The 23,969-nt window shown below is 43.8% G+C and overlaps 1 protein-coding gene across 1 annotated transcript in view; it reads right to left on the bottom strand.

The window, feature by feature from the left end:
- Nucleotides 1–815: 815 nt before the first annotated feature.
- The window catches only part of SEX1 (Pyruvate phosphate dikinase, PEP/pyruvate binding domain-containing protein), a 78,834-nt gene continuing 55,680 nt past the window's right edge, over nucleotides 816–23,969 (bottom strand). The window contains exons 23-34 of the mRNA XM_086514379.1: nucleotides 23,720–23,896; nucleotides 23,529–23,635; nucleotides 23,239–23,452; nucleotides 22,997–23,100; nucleotides 22,760–22,898; nucleotides 22,555–22,680; nucleotides 22,170–22,280; nucleotides 2,566–2,664; nucleotides 2,227–2,400; nucleotides 2,048–2,140; nucleotides 1,377–1,492; nucleotides 816–1,292 (exon numbers count right to left, since the gene is read on the bottom strand). Of these exons, the coding sequence (XP_086370505.1) occupies nucleotides 1,088–1,292; nucleotides 1,377–1,492; nucleotides 2,048–2,140; nucleotides 2,227–2,400; nucleotides 2,566–2,664; nucleotides 22,170–22,280; nucleotides 22,555–22,680; nucleotides 22,760–22,898; nucleotides 22,997–23,100; nucleotides 23,239–23,452; nucleotides 23,529–23,635; nucleotides 23,720–23,896 (1,665 nt within the window). The 3' untranslated portion in view covers nucleotides 816–1,087. The remainder of the gene's footprint in view (nucleotides 1,293–1,376; nucleotides 1,493–2,047; nucleotides 2,141–2,226; nucleotides 2,401–2,565; nucleotides 2,665–22,169; nucleotides 22,281–22,554; nucleotides 22,681–22,759; nucleotides 22,899–22,996; nucleotides 23,101–23,238; nucleotides 23,453–23,528; nucleotides 23,636–23,719; nucleotides 23,897–23,969) is intronic.

Raw genomic sequence — 23,969 nt, 5'->3', positions numbered from 1 at the left:
TGAAGTGATCGGGTTTTTCTTCTTCTTTCTTCCTCAATGGTGGCATCCATCGCTTGGTGTCTGCCACAACTTCTGCAAATGTGTTTATCCAGGCCTCATGATCAGCCCGGAGGCCTCTGGTTATCAATGCTGTCAACCCTTATCGTTGTAAGATTTGAGAAAATTTGCAAGCAGACTATCTGAAAGCTGAAATTCTTGCATCACCCGAGGGGTGTTCCACAGCAAAGCATCATTGAGCTTAACCTTAGCTGAATTGATCAACGAGCTAAATATCTAATGGCTGCCATTAGCCTCTATCACCTCTATCACGGATACTCATCTTCCTTGACAGAAATCCTCCATGTTAGATCAATGAGTTTCTCAACTGCCGAGAGTTTATAGAGATTTGTGATCCTTTATGGCTAGCACAAAAGCCTTTCCCCAATCCCTTGGATAGATAATCAAGACATCACAAGCTTTAGAGAACTAAATTGCATCGACAAATTGCAAATCATCATTTGCTTGTAGGAGATTGGACATGGTTGGACTTATGCATTGTCCCAAGAGAGTTGCTTGAAGCCTATGGTCAGCTGAACTATTTGATCTGTACAAGGTGTTTCTTTGTCATGTGCATCTTCTGTGATACAATCTCCAGGGGATTTAAAGATAGATGTCTCCTTGCACTATGCCTCCACTATCAGGTCCTTGAAGGGAGACAATAGAGGAGAAGGGAGATAGTTATACAAATCTTATTTTAATGTTGTTCATTCAATTATTGTTTACTAAATCTATTGTGAAGAACTGAGAGAGAGAGAGAGAGAGAGAGCCATTCCATATCTCTCTCAATCAGGATACAACAATAAGATTATGGAGCTGCTAACGTTCGCACAATTTCTTTACGGCATGGTCAAAAAGAGTTACAATATACACTTAACAGGTTTAAGTGCACATAACAATTCATTATGTGCACCAACCCTTGCACGAGCCTTGCCCAAGGTATACGAACCACAACACTCGGGCATATATAATATAAATCTACAAATGACAAGTGGCACATGCACTCAAAATTTTAGTGCCAACTGCCATCAACATTGCTCACATAGGATGGTCACATCTGTGGTCTTGTTTGAACCAGATAGAGCTCACCATCCTTAATTACCCCTTCAATATCCTGAGCTGTGCCATAAAGCTTCTCTACGGCTGCTCCCGCCTCTGCAATTTTTGAGAGCATGGACTTCTGAAACTCCGAATCAACCACAAGCGGGTCGCTCGCGTAGTCAACCACTCTTTCCTCTTCGACATCCATTGGTACACTACAAAATTAACCAGCCCATGCTTCTTCAGAAGCATATAAAAGAAAATGGCATACTTGCCACTAAGCATTGAAAAAGCTATACCTGTCATAGAGTCCAGCTCCTGCATATCCTTCCAAGTCTTCACCATTTGAATCAGATCTAAAAATGATGGACTGCTTGATGAAAAGTCCAACCCGCTTGCTGGGATATCCAGTAATCTGTTCACAATGGCACATGTAAATTTAGTTAGGAAACAACCTCATTCTAACCACTGCCTGCCACAGTGATTAACAAACAAAAATGCTTTCTAAACTATTGAAGTGGGCAGTCCAAAAAGCGTGTGGTAGCTTGAATGCTATGGCATATGTTTGAAGAAAATAAAGTTGTCGCTAAGAGAAAGCAGGAAAAAAACTGCTAGAAAGAAACCACAGGCAATAGTGCTCGAAAACTTCTTTACTGAAGACTTGGAATACCTACACATTAAACATTTTAGAGGTAAACTGACGAGTGTTGAAGGTCTTGACACTAGATTTCTCTAAATTTTATAGGTTTTCTCACCCTCCAGATCAAAATTCAGACAAATTTGAAAATTTGTACGCAGGATCTCTCTAAACCTAGGTTTTATTCGAGCATAGATAGGCAACCAGTTCCAAATCAGTTGCCAGAAGAACAAAAACTTAAAGAGTGGCTATGCTTCAGGAACTTCGGAGTCTGATTTTTTCTCACGAGGTCAAAGTTCGAGGAATATTCAATAAAGAAATGACAATACTAACCTGAGGTGATTTAAGGTCTGTCTTCTTTGCCACAAAACTTAAAGCACGGCCAGAGAAGGCACCAACCAATGTCTCCCCCAACCCTTTCACCACCTACAAAAGAACAGAAGATCCCACTCGAGTGCTAAAAAAAATCATAACAAACATTTGGTAACAGCATAAACAGTGGATATGCTTACCTCTGCGTAGATCTCGGAAGAATCTTCATTCGATGGATTTGTAGTGTGAATCACAAAGGCATAATCTGCTCTCACAATCTCTTGAACTAAGACTGCCATGCTGAGATCATTGTGGTCTATCTTTGCTTTGCGAGTGCTAAAGTATGCTCTCTCATTCCATTTGGATGCCCAAACCTACAAAAGAATGCATTATGATCCTTTATTTCATGTAATTCGAGTACTACAGAATACACTTCAAATCCCCTTCACGTTCAAAGGAGAAACTTTCAACTGCTAGTCAGCAAGAATTCATACAGCTCTCAAGGGATTATGAAAGCTTAATTAATTTTCATGCCTAACCTTCTTAATTGCTGTCCAGGCTTGCTCCCATCTTTGTTCCCCTTCATCACCAGGCCAAGGCATGTTGGACTCTTTCATGACCAACTTCAGATCTTCGACCTGTCAACATTTCCAACTCATGATACATTCATAAAAGCAAAGTGCTTTGACTGTTCAAAGGAGCATAAAGAATAATCTGTATGTTGCATACAAAAAAGCGAAGTCGTTTGCTTATTTGAAAGAGATGTACAAGATAATATCAACTGCACCTGCGTGTGAGGGGACTGATCTTCTCTCACCTGGAGATACTCACTAATGATCACAATCTTACGAAACAAAAGTGTGCATGCATGCATGTGTGCATGCCTGAGAGTGGGTGTGCACACACAGAGAGAGAGAGAGAGAGAGAGAGAGAGAGAGAGAGAGAGAGAGTAAGAATAAGAAAGTTTTACGTCGTAGGAAACAGTAAACTATACACACACACACACACACATGAAATGTTATATTAAACGTCTTCAAAAGGCCAAAATGACCTATGAGACCAAATTAATACAATCCTTGTGGATCTAATCCAATGCCTGGGTACAAAAATAAAATGAAGTAAAAGTGAGACTAAACTAATAGACTAAAATCGTCATACTGAAATCATCATCATCATCATCAAAGCCCGAGGATGCCCGGCATTAGGCATTGTCCAAGAAAATATTGCATCGGTCGCTGAAGAACTTCGTCAATGTCACAAGACGGGCACCACGTGCCAATAGAAAAGAACAGAGTGAACAGAGAGAGACGACACGCGACACAGAGTGGCGGAATTCCACCCCAGAGAGTATTGGCCCCAAACCTTGGCGCCCCTTTCGGTATTTCTTTATATTGCATCAACACAGTACAAGCCGGTACTCCAGACTCTGCACCTTCTTCATGAAGCATGCCAAAGAATGAGCCCTTAGCACATATTAAAAGGCCTTTGGCCTATGAAAAGCAGTTTACATGAAAAGCCTTCAAACTCAAAAGCTTCTGGTCCAAAAGCAATGCCAAAAAGCTGCCAGCATAAATCACGGAATTTCGTACAACTGCCACGTCAGCAGTTAGTGCAAAACGCGGAAATCCGTACAGTGTGCCATCATCATGTCAACACAATTCACGGGATTCCATACAGTCTGCCACGTCAGCAAGACAACGCGAAATCCGGGTTCATCTTCTATTGCTTCTGCCTCTTCACTTAGGGTTTAGGCCCCTCAGCCATGATCTGCAAGTTGGCCCGTTCTTCAGGGCTTAACACGTCAGCAGTTTGTGACATCTCCCCTTCTTGAAAGAGAGCGATTACAGCATATCTGCAAAACAACTCAAGTTAGCTCAAAAATTTCCGAGGGACATTCCGAGGGATAATCAGTTTGCTCTTTTTGTTAAGGGTTAGCTTCTCCTTTCGGCTCTTTTGATCAAGGAGGTGGTTTCTCGTTTCGGCTCTTTTGATCAAGGAGTTGGCTTCTCCTTTCGTCCAGATCGGAACTCTTGATATTCCGACGTAGTAAAATTAGCCATCACACCCAGACCGCACTGATCTTCCACGGGTGTCTTGATGCACTAAAATTACATACCCAAGCAATCTCATCCAATTAGGAATATCCCGTGGTTGGCACATCAAAATGCAACACATATGCATGTTACAAGACATAGAAACATAAAGTCGCCGATGAACACTCCTATATAACTTAACAAGGTCCGGGCCGGGAGATATTCATCATCACTCCTCCCGCATAACCTAAAAAGGTCCGGGCCGGGAGATATAGAGGCCTTTTACAACCAAACGCCCCCTAGACCACAGCCTATGTCGTTTGAAGATGCTGAGAGAACAACTGCTCAGACTTCTTAATACTCCTCCCACATAACCATCCAGGTCCGGGCCGGGAGTCACAACAACAATTATTTTAGAAGCATACAACCAAACGCTCCCCAGGCATTGGCTTGCGTCATTTGGAGGTTCAAACAATACCAAAACAGTATTTCTCACTACTACACCCGGGAGTAAAATCACCAATCAATGAAACCAATATTAAAACCAGCGTCAAACATTTCAAATATGGCACCAAAACAAATTCAAAACAGATACCATCCATTTCAAACAAATTCCAACAGGATCACCAAACAAGTTCTCAAACAGATTTCAAACTTAAAAAGCAATCTCGATATCAATCGAGCTCGAAAAGTCCATTGACTTTCCATCCTGTAACCTGCACCAAAAATTAGGGTTCGATTCCACTGTGGTCGTAGCCGACCACAGTATTTTCCATCAGCTCTTGGACAAATAGATAGTGTTCCTCTGGCGGCAATGGTAGTCCCATGACAGTATTCGCATTGGACCTCCAAGGTCATCTGCTTGTGAAGAGACATTTGCTGAGAGATGTCGAGAAATTTCAAGTTATAATCTGCTAGGGTTTCAATGGCAAGCATTTCAGGATACCTTACTCTGCCAGAAGTTGCCCTCCGAAGGAAGATGTCAGAAACCAAATAACTTCAGGCAAAAAATTTCTTGAAAGCTTGCCAAGTCCTTGGAGTGTGCTGCTTGGTAGCTATAGACATCAACATCTGTATGGCACTGCTTTTAAGAAAAACAGTGACTCGAAACAAATCATGGATCCTTCTCTTGCAAGTGATCTTTATGGCTTATGCCCTGTAAGACATGAGCACTGAAGACGGGAGCGCGCTCGATGCGCGATGAAGTAAGGGAGGGAGTGGCTAATAAGTCCGGGGTTGGAGCACGAAGCTAAATTTTCCAATGAATTTTGGAAGTGCGATCTTGCTCTGCCTGCTCTTTGGTGGGACCAGTATGCTTTCAGAAAAGCACATGCCTAATGCTTTGATATCACTTGTCACAAGACCGGCACCACGTGCCAATAGAAAAGAACAGACTGAACAGACTTTTAGCACTTCAATAACAACTGAGCTGAGAGAGAGAGAGAGAGAGAGAGAGAGAGAGAGAGAGAGAGAGAGAGAGAGAGAGAGAGAGAGAGAGAGAGAGAGAGAGACGACACGCAACACGGAGTGGCAGAATTCCACCCCAAAGAGTATTGCCCCAAACCTTGGCGCCCCTATCGGTATATCTTTATATTGCATCAACACAATACAAGCCGGTACTCCAGACTCTGCACCTTCTCTCGAAAGCATGTCAGAGAATGAGCCCTTAGTACAGGCCCTTTGCCTATGAAAAGCAGTTTACATGAAAAGCCTTCAAACTCAAAAGCTTTTGATCCAAAAGCAATGCCAAAAAGCTGCCAGCGTAAATCACGGAATTCCGTACAACTGCACATCAGCAGTCAGCGCAAAACGCGGAAATCCGTACAGTATGCCACATCATCATGTCAGCGCAATTCACGGGATTTCGTACAATCTCCCACGTCAGCAAGGGAGCGCGAAAGCCGGGTTCATCTGCTTCTGCCTCTTCACTTAGGGTTTAGGCCCCTCGGCCATGATCTACAAGTTGGCTCCATTCTTCAGGGCTTGACACATCAGCAGTTTGTGACAGTCAATTTCTCCCTTTGTAAATAGTCGTATTGGGCGTCTCCCATATCGTGCTAGAACAATCTTGATCCTCTGATGGAGCCTCTGTCAATGTCGTGGTCACCCTCGTAGACGTGAGTGTCTAGCTCTCTCAAGATCAGTGGTTCTGTCCACTAATATACCTCTAGTATAAGTGGGCTCTGAATTCTGCAGTGAACCATGCTCATCTGGCTGTTGAGTCCCTGCTCTAAAGAAGACAGTGATCTCCCTCTTTGAATGTCTCCCAATGCCTGGTCTCCTCAAGAGACTCCCTCTGTGTCTGTGCAACTCTAGCAAAAACAACCCGAGGCATCTTTGATCCTAATATCTCATGACTCTAGCCAACGGTCCAAAGCCCTCTCTAAATAGAGAGTGAAAGTGGTCTCGTATCTCATAGTATACCGGACAATGACAAATGTGATGTAACTTTGTCCCGGGTTCTATTTGACACAACTGGCATATCGTGGCTTTTGTTGGTGCTCTCCTAAATCTGTCAGTCTCAATCTCTAGCTGATGCGATGATATGCACATCTAGTGATCTCTGTCTGTGTGAGAGATAGGGAGGGTGCATCCAAGGAGTACTGGAACGGAGGCAGTCTATCCACGGTGAAACCATGTGATTGAAACCATGATGTCATCTGCCCATACCAGCATGTTGTATCCCCTTGTAGCCCTAGCTGTCGGGATGACTCAAGGACTAGCCGAGCATATCTGTCTCTAGGGAGGTGTCACAAATTGCTGAGGTGTCAAGCCATTGAAGAACGGAGCCGACTTGCAGATCCCGGTTGATGGGTCTAAACCTTAAGTGAACAGGCAGAAGCAACAGATGTACAGAATCCCGCAATTCACGCTGACTGATGACGTGGCAAAGCTATACGGAATCCCGGATTTCATGTTGGCATGTTGACGTGGCAGTTGTACGGATTTTCGCAATTTTTGCTAACAGTGCTGACGTGGTAGTTGTACAGACTTCCACGTTTTATGCCGATGACGTGGCACTGTACGGATTTCCACAAAATGCACTAACAACTTTTGGCACTTTTTGACCAGTTGCTTTTGAGTTTAAAGCTTTTCATGTAAACTGCTTTTAGTGGCCAAGGGCATTTAAATATGAGGCTAGGGCTCATTCTCTGGCATGCTTCTGGACGAGGTGTAGAGGATGGAGTACCAGCTTGTACTTTGATGATTCAATATAAAGAAATACCAAAAGGGGCGCCAAGGTTTGGGGCCAATACTCTCTGGGGTGGAATTCCGCCACTCCGTGTCGCGTGTCGTCTCTCTTTCAATTCAGTTGTTGTAACAGACTTGGACACTCCAAGTCAAGGTTCTACCGCGACACAACAAGAATTCACTTCTAAACAGTTCACAGTTCACAATTGATTCGACACAGCCCAGCAGAGTTCCATGCCTAGAGATATTGGCCCCAAAGATTGGCGTTGTAACAGACTTGGACACTCCAAGTCAAGATTCTACCGCGACACAACAGGAATTCACTTCAAAACAGTTCACAGTCCACAATTGAGTCGACACGGCCCAACGGAGTTCCGTGCCTAGAGATATTGGCCCCAAAGACTGACGTCCCTTTCGGTACTTTTTTTTGTATTAATCTGTTGCACAAAGTACACAGGAGTGGTTCGGTCTCACTCTCAGACTCTACGTCCAGATGCTCTCAAAAGTGGGAGCCCACTATTATAAAAGTTTACAAGGGATGCTAAAAGCAAAGCCCCAAAAGCTTGTAAATCAAAAGCATTTAAAAATAAAGCTATCTTTTTTTCTCTCTCAAGCCATTGCTTGGCAAATAAAGCAAAGCTTAAAATTAAGGCTCTCTCTCTCTCTCTTGCGTAGAGTTTCACGTAGCCAAAAGCTGCCAGAACTGTCGTAAAAAGCGCCGAAAAACGCAGACTTCCGTACAGCCAATGCTACGTCATCCTTTTCGTGAAATGCGTCGGGTTCTACGGGTTTTCATACACTGCAACTGCCACGTTAGCATTTTTTCAGCAGGACGGATGTGTGTGTACTGGGCAGCCAAGTCACCAGTTTGTGACATACCCCCCTCTTGAAAGCATTGTAATCGCCCTCAATTACGCCTGCAAAACAGATAGAGGCCATAAACTGTCTTAGCAGACACTGACTGTTAGTACAGACGCACTAGGAAAAAACACATCTAGCACATGTACCAATCAATAGTCACATCACAGGACATCACATGACAAATCATTGAAGTGCTAAAAGTCTGTTCAGTCTATTCTTTCCGTTGACACGTGGTGCCCGTCTTGTGCCAGAAGGTCCCATAAACTATGCATGAAGGATACTGATCTAGTAAGTGCCTCGACGGTAGCTAGCTTGGCTCGAATAATCTATGTGGCATTGAGCGCTTAACCCAAAGCAGCTGAGAGATCATACAAACTAGAGGCTTCTCCATACATCTCCATCCATCAGTGCTACGAGATCTGCCATGGTGGTCCACTGAGGGTCCCAAAATCTAAACCCCATAAAGCATAACTAAAGCCACTACAGTGTCAAAAAGCAACAGCTTTGTTCGAGGTTCCTGAAATTGAACCTGCGAACACATCCTCTCCAATCCTCCCAAGGCCCGATAAGCTCTCGTCAATCTAGTCTCTGCTGCTCTCCTTAATGAAAACACCGGTCCACTGAAGACTACCCCAAGATAGGTGTATGCATTCGAAGGTGGTAAAAGGAGGTGAGGTGAGAGAAAAAATTAAAATAAAAATTTGAAAATGCTAGGGGCACTAGCGACATCGCTAGTGCACCCCCCCCCCCCCCCCCCCCCCCCCCCCCCCCCCCTCAAGTGCAAAGAAGAGAGAAGATGAAGGCAAAAGCCGTACCTCCCTCTCCAAATTTCCAAGTTGAGGTGCCAGATAGCCCAATAAGGTTACAAATGTCCAAAATGAAAGGAGACCCCTTATAAAAGTCAATTTTTGTACATTTTTTATGCTTTTTAGCCAAGAGGCTTTTTGGAGAGCCAGTTGCAGAGAGCCAAAGTGGGTGAGTGTGTTTTGTGGAGGGGCTTCTTGTGCAGAAGTGTATGCCTGCAGAGCTCATATGGTGTGAGTTTTTTTCCCGACGACGGAGTGGGTGCGCCATTTATAGCTGTCAAGTTGTACATGGTGTTCTTGAGCATGGTGAAACTTCCATAGTGTTGCTCGAGCATCATTTCCCCTTGCCCCCTTCTCTACTTCTTCTGTTGTTGGGTGTGGTGCTGGTGTGGATATGTATGCCTCTCGGGCCTCTTTTTGTGTGCGGAATGGAAGTGAGAGAGTGGTTTTGTGTACAACAACGGCGTGCGGTTTGAAACGAGCTATGAAATGCGTGTGGGTGGTCTACTAGGTGAATTGTGTTTTTTGAAAGTGTTTTCTGAGAGGATAGGGCTGTTGTGAATGCCCTGAGCTATAGAAAGGCCCTGTGTTGTGTGCTGGGTGTGTTCCCCCATTCCCCCTCTCCAACGTCTTCAAAAGGTCAACACATTTGACCTTATAAACCCACTTGTTATGAATAGCCTTCCTACCTTTGGGCAAAGGTACAAGCTCCCATGCATTGTTAGCATACAACGACTGCATCTCAAATTTCATAGCAAGCTCCCACTTACTTTTGTCTTCACAAGACTAGGCCTCTTTGTATGTAAGAGGCTCCCCTTTATCTGTCAACAAAATGCAATACATAGATGGTTGAAACCTTTGTGGTTGCCTTCTAACATGTGTAGACATTCTCACCCAATGGGTCTACATTGTCCGGAATGTGCACACCATCAATTGGCGGCTGATTTTCAGAATTACCTCGCTGCTGCAATTCATTTTCAGCATGCTGGTCATGTGGTATAATCTCATTTTGTGCATCTATTTGTTGTCCATTGTCTTCTGGCAATTGCACAATAGGTTGTTGTTCATTTTCAGCATCAAAAGAGGTTGAATTTTCAGCCAAAGGAGGCTTTATGGCTGGCCGATTTTGCTAAAACTTGACCTTCTTTTTGTCAACGTCTACTTGTGTAGCATTTTTCAGCAATTTAACCTCATTGAAAACTACATCTCGGCTACGTATTATCTTCCTGTACTAAGGTATCCAAACTCGTTAACCCCTCTCTCCCTCATCTCCATATCCCATGAAGATGCCCTTGATAGATTTTATGTCAAGTTTGGTCCTCTGATCAACCGGTACGTGCACAAATGCATCGCAACAACCATAAGACTCGTAAATGGTCGTATGAAGCCGATTTGCCAAACCAAACCTCTTCAAGGATTCGGAGAGCGATTGTGCACGTGACCTGCAGTTTTAAGAGCCTCTCCCCAAAACTCTTGAGGGAGATTAGCGGTGAACAACATAACATGCATCTCACTCTCTCAAACATTGTGCGATTATATCTTTCAGCTACACCATTAGATTATGGATTATAAGGGCCCGTCGATTCCCACTCAATACCATACATCTCATAAAAACTGTTAGACTCGCGTGATACATACTCTCCTCCATTATCCATCCTAATAGATTTTAACTTCTTGGTTACAAATGCATGAAACTTTTTGAATGACTCAAGTACATCACTTTTACTTTTTAGTACATACACCCATGTCTTCCTACTGTGATCATCAATGAAAGACACAAAGTACCGTGCACCTCCATGTGAATTCACAGGCATAGTGCAAACATCGGGAAATACTAAATCAAGAACATGCAATTTGCGAGCGACACCAGAGAAATAAGAGAACTTCACTTGCTTTCTATAGATACAATCATTACAAAAATCAAGGCCAAGGCCTTTTACATCAAACTTCCCCAAAGAGGAGAGAACATCAAGCCCTTTTTCACTCATATGGCCAAGCCTTTTGTGTCAAAGCTCAGCCACAGCCAAAAACTTGCGAGATAATGCCTTGCAGTGTAACTAATAAAGAGTTCCCTTCTTGCTGCCCTTTACAATCAGCATAGAGCCTTTAAGCACTTTCCAAGAGCCACCACCAAACATAGTGTGATAACCCTGTAAAGTGTGAGCTTTGTCCTAAGGTGTGAGTCAAGGAGAGGAGAGTGGATTTATCCCACATACTGGGGAACAAGGCTGTAGAGCTACTTAAAGCTCATTTCTTGAATGAATAAACAACAACTCATTTTGCACTGCATGCTTGTCTATGGTGAGCTTGTGCTAAGCTAAGTCAATACTCAAGATTGTGTTTATGAGTCCAAGCTAATCTATCTTGGAACCTAATTCACTTGAGTGATAACCTTGCTTACACACACTCACACACTTGCACCATGTTTCTCTTTCATCAAGGAGAGGAGAGTGGATTTATCCCACATACTGTGGAACAAGGCTGTAGAGCACTTAAAGCTCATTTCTTGAATGAATAAACAACAACTCATTTTGCACTACATGCTTGTCTATGGTGAGCTTGTGCTAAGCTACGTCAATACTCAAGATTGTGTTTATGAGTCCAAGCTAATTCTATCTTGGAACCTAATTCACTTGAGTGATAACCTTGCTTACACACACACTCACACATTGAAGCCATGTTTCTCTTTCATCCACCCTAGCTAGCTCGATCCAATTCCTATGGTATCAGAGCCATGGTGTGCTAGCTAGGATTTTCATTATGCATTAGTGTGTGTTAATCATTAGCATCTCCATTACATCGATTATCATTTCATTGTCACGGCCCATTAACATTCTTCATAACTAGTTGCATCTCACTAATTAGGCCCTAAACTAGTTATGTGTGGGCATGTCCTTGGCACACCCAAGAGGCCACTACCCTCCATGGCTAGATAGGCTTGATTAGGGAGAAGATTAGCATCCAATTTTTTTACATTTCTAAGTCATTTTTGTGTCAATTTTCTAGTGATTTCCACCCCCAATTAATCTCTCCACCTTTGCAATTGCCTAACAACATTAACCTCATCTCGAAGTGCTCGACGCAAGCTCTCCGTGGAACCTTTAAGCTTTGCAAACCGAGCCCGAGAACTCCATTAAAGCTATCCTAAAAATAGGTGTGTGTGTGTGTGAGTTTGTGCCTGCCGACTTGAGCTTAAGATTCTGTTTTCCGGAGCCTTGTCACAACCAAGCTTGTGGGCTTGTTGGCTAGCCCAAAAAAGAAATGCTATTCTCGGCTTGAGGTTCCGGGGTCAAAACCCTTGGCTAAATTGGGCTAGGCGGGCGGATCTGAAAAAGCGCATCAAAAAGAATTTTTGAGCCTGGCGGGTCCGCTGGGGAGGAGTCCCACGACCACGGCAGCACGCCTTTTTTCTTTTTGACTCCCTGTAAGCGGGCCATCCCGCGGCTATCCTGCCCTGCTTTGCCGGCTTACCCGACCCTACGGGGCCCCCCTTCCCACGCATGCTAAGACTCGCCCTTGACCAAGTTTTGGAACATTGCCACATTGCCTACCAAGCAAGCATTCCCGCACTGCCTCAAGGGCTTCAAGCTTGCCTTGCCCATTGGCATTAGCATCCGATCCTGCAGCTTCACAAGGAGCTCTTCCCACGGGCCTCGAGTTCCCAATTAAGCTGCACATCCAACAGAAGTCAAAAAGGCCCATGATCGAAGGTTGTTTTCACTTACAAAGAAGCCAAAGCAACCAAAGGCTTTGATATAAATGATTCTTGTCCGAAGAATTTCATAAGGCTTCATCAGGATTCTCCAAAGCACTCAAAGAAAATCTTCAAAGCATCACCAAGCATCCAAAGGAGCATTACTTCATTGTGAAGAGGGGCTTCACTGACAGTGAAGAGGAGCTTCACATTGAAGGGAAAATCCAAAGTACACATTAATCTTGCAGCCAAGCACAACAATTTCTTGCAATGTATGTAATTATATTTGTCTACATGGATGACATTATATGCTTTTGTAATGGGATAGACATTGGCATTGGAGAGTTTCCAAATTGCTAAAATCCCTCCATGTGTGAAGATTTTGTGACAAAGTGTATGAGAAACACCACATGCTTGGACTCTCGGAGTATGACCAAGATGGAAGAGAGCATTAATTTTTGCATAAACCTTTTCATAGGATAATTTAGCATATTGTTGCATATCATTATGACGCATGGAATAAAGCCTGATTGTACCACAAAAAGGGGGACAGAAGTACTCGTTCGAGGGGAGGATACGAAGTTAGACCATGAAGCAGTTGAAAGCAACAGTAGAAGCAACTAAGGCAAGAGACCTGACAGAGGATCAGCTCACATAGTAGAAGACAAAAAGGACGAAGACGAGAGCAATGTTTGGGAAGACCCATTTTGAAGATGTAGACTCTCTACTTGTAGGGGAGGACTTTTTCCTGTGTGGATACCATCTTATCATCCTGTGTGGACATCACCATCCTTTGTGGATCTTTGAGCAATGTTTGGGAAGACCCATTTTGAAGATGCAGACTCTCTACTTGTAGGGGAGGACTTTTTCCTGTGTGGATACCATCTTATCATCCTGTGTGGACATCACCATCCTTTGTGGATCTTTCTTGTGTGGATTTTACCATTCTGTGTGGATATCGTCATCCTTTGTGGACTTTATTTTCCTGTGTGGATATCACCATCCTATGTGGATTTTGTTAGCCTGTGTCGATCATGCATCTTCAGTATCTTGTCTTAGTCCAAACCTCAAGGGGAGGATTGTAAAGTGTGAGCTTTGTCCTAAGGTGTGAGTCAAGGAGAGGAGAGTGGATTTATCCCACATACTGTGGAACAAGGCTGTAGAGCTACTTAAAGCTCATTTCTTGAATGAATAAACAACAACTCATTTTGCACTACATGCTTGTCTATGGTGAGCTTGTGCTAAGCTAAGTCAATACTCAAGATTGTGTTTATGAGTCCAAGCTAATTCTATCTTGGAACCTAATTCACTTGAGTGATAACCTTGCTTACACACACACTCACACATTGAAGCCATGTTTCTCTTTCATCCACCCTAGCTAGCTCGATCCAATTCCTAACAAACCCTTCACATCTAGCTACCCAACCGAAAGTAGACTTTTGTTGATGCCAGGTACATACCTAACATCATGCAAAATCAGCTCTCGACCATTTTCAAGCACCAAGTGTATAGTGCCGACAACCTCAATCTCACATGCATGGTTATTGCCCAAGTAAACTTTACCCAGACTACGTGAAGTATAAGTGTATGAAGCAAAAGACTCCAAAGATGGAGTAACATGAAACGAGGCACCACTATCTACTATCCATGATTGTGACAAACCATCCTGTGCTGAAAGTAATGCATCAATTACCTCTCGTTTTGTGATATACATATCATATCACTAGCCATTGCCACACTATCATCGTGAAGGCATGAGTCAACAACAAGTGCATCATCCGTATCAACAATTTCTTTAATGACAACACTCGAAGTAACATTTTCCTTTGTAACTTCCTTGAAAGAAGAGTCATGATCATCACTTTTAGCATCATTAGAATCCTTCTTCTTGCACTGCTGCTTCTTTCTTTCAAGTTCCTATTTGTAATACCTGCAATCGGGCTTTTTATGCCCTTTGTGTCCACATTGATAGCATGTAACATCCTAGGACTTACCCCTGCTCTTACTCCTATTCTTGCCTCTATTGTTTGCATTATTCTTCTTTTCAGACCTACCTCTTACATTATACACTGACCCGCTACTTTCACCGCTGGTCTTTCTTCTAATCTCTTCATTGAGAACCTCGTATACCATCAAATGTCAAGGCAGCATTGTTGCTCAAAGAGACAACCAAAGCTTCCCAACTGTCATGCAAAGTCATCAATAAGAAGATAGCCTTGAGCTTACCACCAAAAGGCGGCAAACAGAGTCTTGCTACTGACTCGAGACACATGTGAAAGCCATAGTTACCCGGAAAGGGAACGGGAGGGTCCGGAACGGGACGGGAACGGGGAGGAGGAGGGAGGGCCGGAACGGGAACGGGGCTGGAATGGTCCACCTAAAGTAAGGATTGAATTACCTCCATTCAGCTTAGTCTCAAATAAACTCCTAAACAACCCCAAAACTATCCCCAAATTTGCCCCATAACCTGCCCTCAAACTGCACCAAATATGTTCCCCGAACAGCCCTAAATCTGCCTCCCAAAGCCAACTTTTTCCCCCCCAAATGCCTACTTTTGCCCGTTCCGCCCCACGTTTCGCCGTTCCGCCTCATGTTCCGCCAAATTCCGGAACCCGGTTCCGGTTACACCACATTCTGGAACGGCGTTCCATTCCCATCTCCGTTTTGGGAACGGGACTCATCCGGAACGCCGTTTCGGAACGTTTGGGCTGTGTTCCCCCCCGTTCCCTATTACAGTGGTGAAAGCACTCAAGTGTTCAAATGCACGGTTAGACACATCCAACTCCATGTTTACAAGCTTTCACATAAGATACACTTGATTCACAGGAATTGTGCTCTCATACGTATCTGTCAATTTCTTCTAGATAGCATAAGCAGTGTCAAGACGCTTAATGTCCGTGAGCACATCATCAGACACCGTCATCTTTGATGTAAGCAATTGCTTTCTTGTTAAGTCTAGCCCAATCTTCATCTGACAAAGCTGCATGTTTCACTTCCAAAAGTGCATCATCGCAATCTTTCAGGAATAGGATTCCTTGCATTCTATCTTTCCACAAAGTCAAAGCCAGAGCTGTCAAACCTTTTGATTCAAGGAGAGACTTCGACTTACTGCTTGTAGACGCATTAGAGGCCATTTCGGTGCAAAAAGACTCAAAAATTCACTACTGTATTCTTATGACAACAGGCTGAAAACTGAGATTTTAGCTTCTTACGGGCTCAATACTCAATGTACAAGAGCAAGGGATGGTAATATTGTGTTACTGGCACTTTACCACAAGTGTGTAGCAGTAAAGAAGGATAAATTTCAGCAGTAAATGCTGAAATTTCAGCACACAAATAGGAAATACAATCCTTGCAGAATACTCCCACTTCAGCAGTATAACGAAAATACATATGCATCAACCTCAAATTTGCAAATGGATTAAAAGCTACTACAAAATGTATTTTCAGCAATACATAACTCAATGGCGAGCATCCCACATGTAAAGTACATAAATGTGCGCCACATAAAGTTTCCAATGGGTATAAACCTGTGTTTTCACATAATTTCTTAAAAAACTCAAGAATAAACCTCAAAATTCTCTGCTCAAACTGTTCACAAATTGCAATACATGCACAAATGCCTGCAAAGTAATGAAATTTCAGCAAAAGCCGCAAATTTAGACGATCTAATTTCTAAAATTTCTGTAATTTTAGCAAAAGCCCCAATTTTCCTCAACCTGTAAATGCAATTCCCACCTATAAAGCATCAGAAATGTTATGAAATTGCTAAAATTTTAGCCACCTGTAAAATCCCTTGTTCTTCTGTGATTGATTTTGCCTGTTAATCCCTGCTCTATCGTGAAACAAGACCCTCACAGTCTCAAAGCTTCATCAAGAAGCTATGGATTGTAGTGAAAGGAGAGAGAGCTGAAAATCGTAGAGAAAATGAAATGAAATGAAATGTTATATTAACGTCTTCAAAAGGCCAGAATGACCTATGAGACCAAACTGATACAAAAGTGGTGAATCTCTTACAATGTCTGGGTAGTGTGAAAAGTGTGAAAGTGTGAAAATAGATGTGAATGTGAAAAACTAAATACAAAGTATAAATAAACTTCTTAGGAGCATTCAGGGTGTCTGGCTAGAATGCTTCTAGTCCTTTGTTGTAGTCTCCTCCGGTGAAGTGTGCTTCTGCATCTCGGTCGTGGTCGTCTCGATTTCATAAGCTCAATCGCCCTGTCAATGAGGGTGCCTTTGGTATGAATGTGGGTACTCCTTTGTGCTGGCTGCTGGCCTCTTGCTTCTCCTTCCACTCCTGCTTCTCTCGATCCGAAGAAATCTGGGATCTGCCTCTGAGGCTGTAGTGCTCTTTAGCATCTCATTAGATTATCCCTGTGCCGATGTAGTTCCAGTATGTACAAGCCCAAGCATCTTTGATCTTGGTATTGCATGACTCTATCTAGAGGTCCACAGCCTTCTCATAGTATACGGTGCAATGGCATATGTAGTGTAATTCTATGTCCGGCTCCATTCCGCATAACTTGCAAATTCTGCTCTCAGGTGGGATTCCCCTAAATCTGCCAAATTCAATCTCCAACTGGTGTGAGGATGTACGAATCTGACCAATAGCACATCTCAAAGCATGAGATAGGTGGGTATCCATGTAGCTCGGGCGAATCACAAATCCATCTTCACATAGCTGTAGGAAGTTTTCTTTGTAGTCGGCCATCTTCGTGCCCAATTCTTGTGTAGGGTCTACCCTTAGTATCCAACTATATAAGATCCTGACAGATGATTTTATTAATCTCCGTTTGTGTAATTGCCAGTGATGGAGCCTCAAGAGAGTATTGGAAGGGGGGTAATCTTTCCATACTAAACCCGTGTCTCTGAAACCACGAGGGCAGTTGCGCATACCAGCATGATGTATCCCATTTCATTGCTAATTGTCGAGAGGATTCGAGGGCCAGTCTAGTATATCGGCAGTTATTTGTATCCCACAAACCATGTATAAAGGACACTAATATGGTAAGAGCTTCAATTTCTATCGGAGGGGCAACTAGTTCCGCTCGTGTAATCGCGTGTGGTACGGAGGCCTTGGCTCTAATCATTCAGGAAATCATAGATACCAAAGGTCTCTCCATTGACTTCCAATTATCCAGATCCACAGATGGTCCCCAAATATGGACCCCATAAAGCATAGCCGAAGCCACCACAGTATCAAAGAGCCAAAGTTTTGTTCGTGGTTCCTGAAACTGCACTTGTGAACACATCCTCTCCAACCCTCCCAAGGCCGCAGAGGCTCTAGACAATCTAGCATGCACTGCTTTCTTAAGAGTAAACTTCGGTCCTGCAAATACCACACCAAGGTATGCGTATGCATCTGTGTACTCTACTGTATCCTGGCCATATGCAAATGTAGGTGCCGATCTCCTAACCCACTACGGTGTGGTGTTAAACACCATAACTTTGGTTTTACCCATGTTTATCGACAGTCCACTGTCCTCCGCGAATTTATGTAATGCATCTAGCTGCCTCTGCATTCCATCTGGAGATTCTGCTATCAATACAATATCATCTACATACAACAATAAAGGGATCCATGACCCTGCAAGATGAGCACCTCTGTCACCCTCTCTATCAATGTAATCCGATACCTCATCTATGTACATGCCAAATAAAGTAGGGGACAGTGGGCATCCCTGCTTTACTCCAACGGTGGAATGAACAATGTCGGAATCCCCTTCTGGAGTACGTACATAACCAGTTACTGACCCGTATAAGGCCATGATCCCCAAAATAATCTCTTTGGGGACCCCTAACTCTTGCATCCTGTGCATCAATCTGGCCCTTGGTACTGTATCAAAAGCTTTCCGAAAATCCACAAAGCAACAATACATCCTTCTCCCGCTTGCTCTTCCTTTCTCAATAATGGCTCTGAGTGTACGAATATGATCTAAAGTGGAATAACCCCTCCTAAATCCAGCTTGTCCTGTTGCCCTTATGCCCTCATTCTCTGCCCATCCACTAGGGTCACTTAAGTCACCCTAGGGGTGGTTCACACCACAAGAATAAAAGAATGTATACAAGGGCGGCCAGAGGGCCTCTAGACCCAACATATTGAATGTTTGAAAAGTGATGTTTTTACTCATGGCCCGGACCTGTATGGTTATTCACAGGGGAAGTATTAAGAAGTCTAAGTAGTGGTTACTCTCAACACCTCCAAGCAACGTAAACTACAGCCTGGGGAGCGGGGGGTGTTTGGTTGTAAAAGGCCTCTATATCTCATGGCTGGGATCTTTTAAGGTTATTTGCGGGAGGAGTGACGTGGGAGTCGTTGAACAGCTCATAGCTTGGACCGGGATGGTTTTTGGCGGGGGGGGGTTTCCATCGGCGACTATATGTTTCTATGCCTTTTAGCATGCATATATGAGCATTTGTGTGGCATTGTGATGTGTCAACCGCTGTATACTCCTAATTTCCTAATTGGGTGAGATTGCATGGGTATGTATACTCCTAATTTCCTAATTGGGTGAGATTGCATGTGTCAACCGCTGTATACTCCTAATTTCCTAATTGGGTGAGATTGCATGGGTATGTAACTTTAGTGCATTTAGACACCCGTTCAAGATCAGCGCGGTCTAGGTGTAATAGCTAATTTTGTTGCAGCCAGAGCTAGTGTATTAAGAGCTCCGATATGGAATGAGAAAACTCATTGTCCCTCAGAATGACTCTCAGATATTTTTTTGAGCTAACTTGAGTTGTTCTGCAGATATACTGTAATTGCGGGCGATTACTCTTCTTTCAAGAGGGGGGGGGGGGGGGGGGGGGGGGGGGGGGGGTCACAAACTGCCGACGTGTCAAGCCACTGAAGACCTCAGTCAACTTGTAGATCCCCGCTGAGGGGCCTACACCCTAGAAGCTGTCACAAGCCGGGCACCACGTGCCAATAGGAAAGAACATACTGAACAAACTTTTAGCACTTCAATAACAACTGAACTGAGAGAGAGAGAGAGAGAGAGAGAGAGAGAGAGAGAGAGAGAGAGAGAGAGAGAGAGAGAGAGACGACACGCCACACGAAGTGGCGGAAATCCACCCCAGAGAGTATTGGCCCCAAACCTTGGCACCCCTTTCGGTATTTCTTTATATTGCATCAACTCGGTACAAGCCGGTACTCCAAACTCTGCACCTTCTCCAGGAAGCATGCCAGAGAATGAGCCCATGGCCTCATATTTAAAGGCCCTAGGCCCCAAAAGCAGTTTACGTGAAAAGCCCTCAAAACTCAAAAGCTTCTGGTCCAAAGCAATGCCAAAAAGCTGCCAGCACGTTTTGTGGAATTCTGTACAACTACCACGTCAATAGTCAGCGCAAAACGCGGAGCGTCCGTACAGCTGCCACGTCATCAGTGTGTGTGTGTGTGTGTGTGTGTGGGTCTTGCTTTATTTTAATCCTTTATGTCACTTGGGGCCCCATCGGACAAGGTCCCCATAAGTTTCTAGGACTTCTTCCTTTTTTACTTGTTCTTCTTAGGGTTTAGGCCCCTCGACCGGCATCTGTAAGTTGGCTCCATTCTTTAGGGCTTTGACACGTCAGTAATTCGTGACAGAAGCAATAGCAGAAGAATAAGTTTTTCACATGCTGCTGACGTATCAAGCCACTGAAGACCCAGCGGGTTGTGGTTTCTCAGACCCAACTCTAGCCAACCTGCAAATCCCAACCAAGGGGCCTATACCCTAAGAGAAGCAGCAATAGAAGCACCAAAAGAAGTTTTACCAACTTGCAAAGCCTTGCGTAAGACAAATTGGGAAACTTATGGTTCCAACGGGGCCCTAGTCAATAGTAGCTACAATTCCTCCTCGACGAACTCCGCGATATACTCTCGAGGCACCCTCAGTAGAACGTGCCGATTTTGCAAAGCTTTCAACAATTTTGTAACCACAAGTTGCCACCTCTGTTGCCTCAGGTTTTAGATTTTTCCTCCTTCTGCACTAAGAAGCACAAGGGCCTCCTCTTGACAACCTACACAGTCTTCTATTCTGATAGGGGGAGTTTTTAGGAACATGGTGCAACCATCTGCCAGTGCAACTACCTTTGCTACAGTCGTTGCCACCACATCCCCCACCGCCACCTCGGTATAGCGGTTGAAGCCCGTATGCCTACCCCTATTATCCACATCCTAGATAAACACCACATCAGCCCAAGGACTTCAAGGATGGTGGATCTACCATTAAAAAATTCACCTTTTTGGGACTTAAAGATCCGAAGAAAGCTTTACAGTTCCTGCTATAGTTCAACAATATTTATGCCTTAAGGAACTACATTGAAGAATCAAAGATCTTTCGAGCCATTGCTTTTCTCAAAGACAATGCTATGCAATGGTGGATTTCTATAGCTACCAAACCTCACGCTCCAAGAACTTGGCAAGCTTTCAAGAATATTTTTGCATGGATCTAGATGACATCCCTATTTGAAGTGAGCTTCTGGCATGATGGGGTAACTTGAAAATGCTAGCCAAAGAAACTTTAGAAGACTACAACCAGCCATGTCCTCTCTGTATCAAATTGTGTAAGATCATGTTTGACTATCCTGCTAATCTCCGAGCGAGTCAATGCGAGCGATGGTGCGTCCAAGGACTACTGGAAGGGTGGCAATCTATCCGTTGTGAAGTTATGCGGCTGGAACCACGGTGACATCTGTGCATACCAACATCTAGAGTCTCCTTCCATAGCTAGCTGATGAGATTCCTCGAGGGCCAGTCTAGCATAACGATGACGTGGTAGGTCCCACAAGCCATGTATGTGAAATATTAATCTGTTAAGTGCTTCAACCGCAACCCAAGTAGATCCCAACTCTGCTCTAACAATCTCATGTGGTACTGCAGCCTGAAATCAGATTATCTGGGAGGTCAAAGTAAACAGTGGTCTCTCCACACCAGACGGGCTGCAGTGATTGACTCTCAGAGAGAAAGAGGATTTTGCAATCGATACAAGCTGCGCCCATCCCTGCGAGAGTGTCCCAGGATCGCACTATCTACACCTCCCCGTTCCACAGCCCTCCTGCCCTGCATACCCACTAGATCTTGCGGGTAACCTGCAGGCCTCATGCAGCAGAGCTTATGCTGCTTGGCCTTTCCCCACAGCCCATTAGTGCCACCCTATCTGCTATGCCTGCCATGCCACTCAGTCCCTGCTCAATCCGCACTCAGCATATTCCTTTCAGCCCACCACTCACTGCTAAACATGCACATAGCCCTATCCATTTTAGCCTGCCATAGCCCTTGCCGTCCTTAGCCTATCTGCAGCACTCACACACCCATCTTTCAGCCCCACACACACTCATACACTCTCTCGGGGACATTTAAACAGGGCAAGGTGTCAATTATCAGCTGTGTGCCAGGAAGAAGCTTCAGTAGATTGGACAACAGAACTGTATAACAGGCTTAAATTCAGAATTCAACTGGACGTATCTTGAAGAGAGAAGGTAAAACTGTTGTTTGGATATAAAAATATTGCTACAAAAATTGCGATATCCTGTTTGTTATGCAATCATTTTGTTAGGCTGGAATTAATCCTGCTTACCAGCTTTTCAGGTGCCTTCAACCCCAGAACAGCTTCACGAATTTCAGGAAGCTTGCTTAAATCTCCTTTCTTTAGAGATGCCTCCAAAGTCTTGATCTCTAGAGCAACCCCCTGAAAAAGTGTTGGAAACTTCTTTGCATGATGAGCACTTCATAAGATATACTATCTATCGAAGGTAATACCCCACAAAACAGACACAATACAGTTTCTTACAAGTTTTACTCATAACATAACTAAAAATTAATCTTGAAGAGTTAAAAAAGATGCCCACGGATTTACAAAGATGCAAATACACAAAAGATATGCATTTGTTCACGTGTCCCCCATTCACAGTTTGATATGATGGTGGGCTGAATACACCAGATGTATGGATATGGATACTAACCTTGTTCAACTTTTCTGCAAGCACCTCTTCAAAAACCCCAAATGGAAGTGCAACAGAGGTAGGCACTTTGATCCACGAGGGTAATTTGTTTTTCAAATGAGTAATATTACGCGATTTGGCTCCAACCTACCAAAAAGGCACACCTCTAGGTGATGATAAAAGAATAACACTAACAAGGCATTCTCAACCCAAAGGCCACACATACCAGGTCATTGTTGAAATCAGCTGCGGCAACAGCATATTTGCCACCAAATGTCTTTCTTTTCAAGGTAATTGAAGGTATTTCTTTCTCAGCAGCATCAAGAATCCCACCATCACTAGTAACTTCCGCGTCCGAGATCTCACTGAAACAATAAGGTTGACCTTAGAATGCATCATACTTAAAGAAGTTGTCACCACCATTAGTCTTCAACAGAACTACTAGCAACAGAAAATTGTCAACCTGTACACAAGGTCACTTGAGCTGGGCTTCAGCTGGATGAAAGCACCCTTCTTTGCCTGTAAGTCACTCAAAACTTGTGCATCGAAGCAAGTTGCAAAGCAGATCTGAAATCAGCAATTATATAAGAAGCAAATGCTAGAACTGGTACTAATAACAGCAAAAGACATCCACCCTCACATTATATACACAATTATTGAAGCACTCAGAGAGACTAGTTCTAAATTGCATTGCAAACCACTTGCCTTTCCATTTCGAGCACGCACTGAAACATGGGAGAGCACATCAGGCATATCTGGGGTGAGGACTGCAACAGCACCATCTGGAATTTCCTCCTCTCCTTTCACTCTGTTAGCCACTAGAATTGTGGGCCTTGAGTACTTTTTGTCTTGAACGTCTCCGAGATCCGTCACTACCTCAACATAACCTTGTGTGTCTACAGGGCTGATGACTTGCCAGCTGCACAACAGCGATTTAAGCCTCTGCTGGACATCCATCATTCCTACATGCCAGAAGCTACACCAAGGAAGCTTACTTGCCCAAATTTGCAGCAGCTCGTAGAGCAGGATCAATACGATTCAGCAGCTGAGAAAGGGAGGCAGCAGAGCCAGACCTAATTATTTCCTCTGTAAAAATGTCAATCTGAAAACCAGAACAACATTAATGCCAATGGTTTGACAAAAATATATATTGACAATTTCATGCACAACCATATAACAGCCATACCGCCCATTGCTCCACTCCTAGCAGATTCCCAAGGTACTCTGCAGAAGGTTGCAGAAGTTCGAGGTACTCTTCTGCTTTGTCAGCCAGTACTAGCCGTGTACGATCTAGCACTGCCTTAGCCCTTAAAGGCCACGTTGCATCATCTTTTACACATGCCTCATGAACCGAAGACCACTCCTGTAGTGCAAAAGACATAAGCTACAGAGGAATGTAAAACATGCTTTCAATGCTAAAAGAACGTATGGTCATA

The sequence above is a fragment of the Adiantum capillus-veneris genome, chromosome 6 (genome assembly GCF_014529385.1).
Source record: "Adiantum capillus-veneris isolate H3 chromosome 6, ASM1452938v2, whole genome shotgun sequence".
NCBI lineage: Eukaryota > Viridiplantae > Streptophyta > Polypodiopsida > Polypodiales > Pteridaceae > Adiantum > Adiantum capillus-veneris.
Note: the sequence above shows the minus strand (reverse complement) of the source record. Positions and strands in the feature narration are given on the sequence as shown.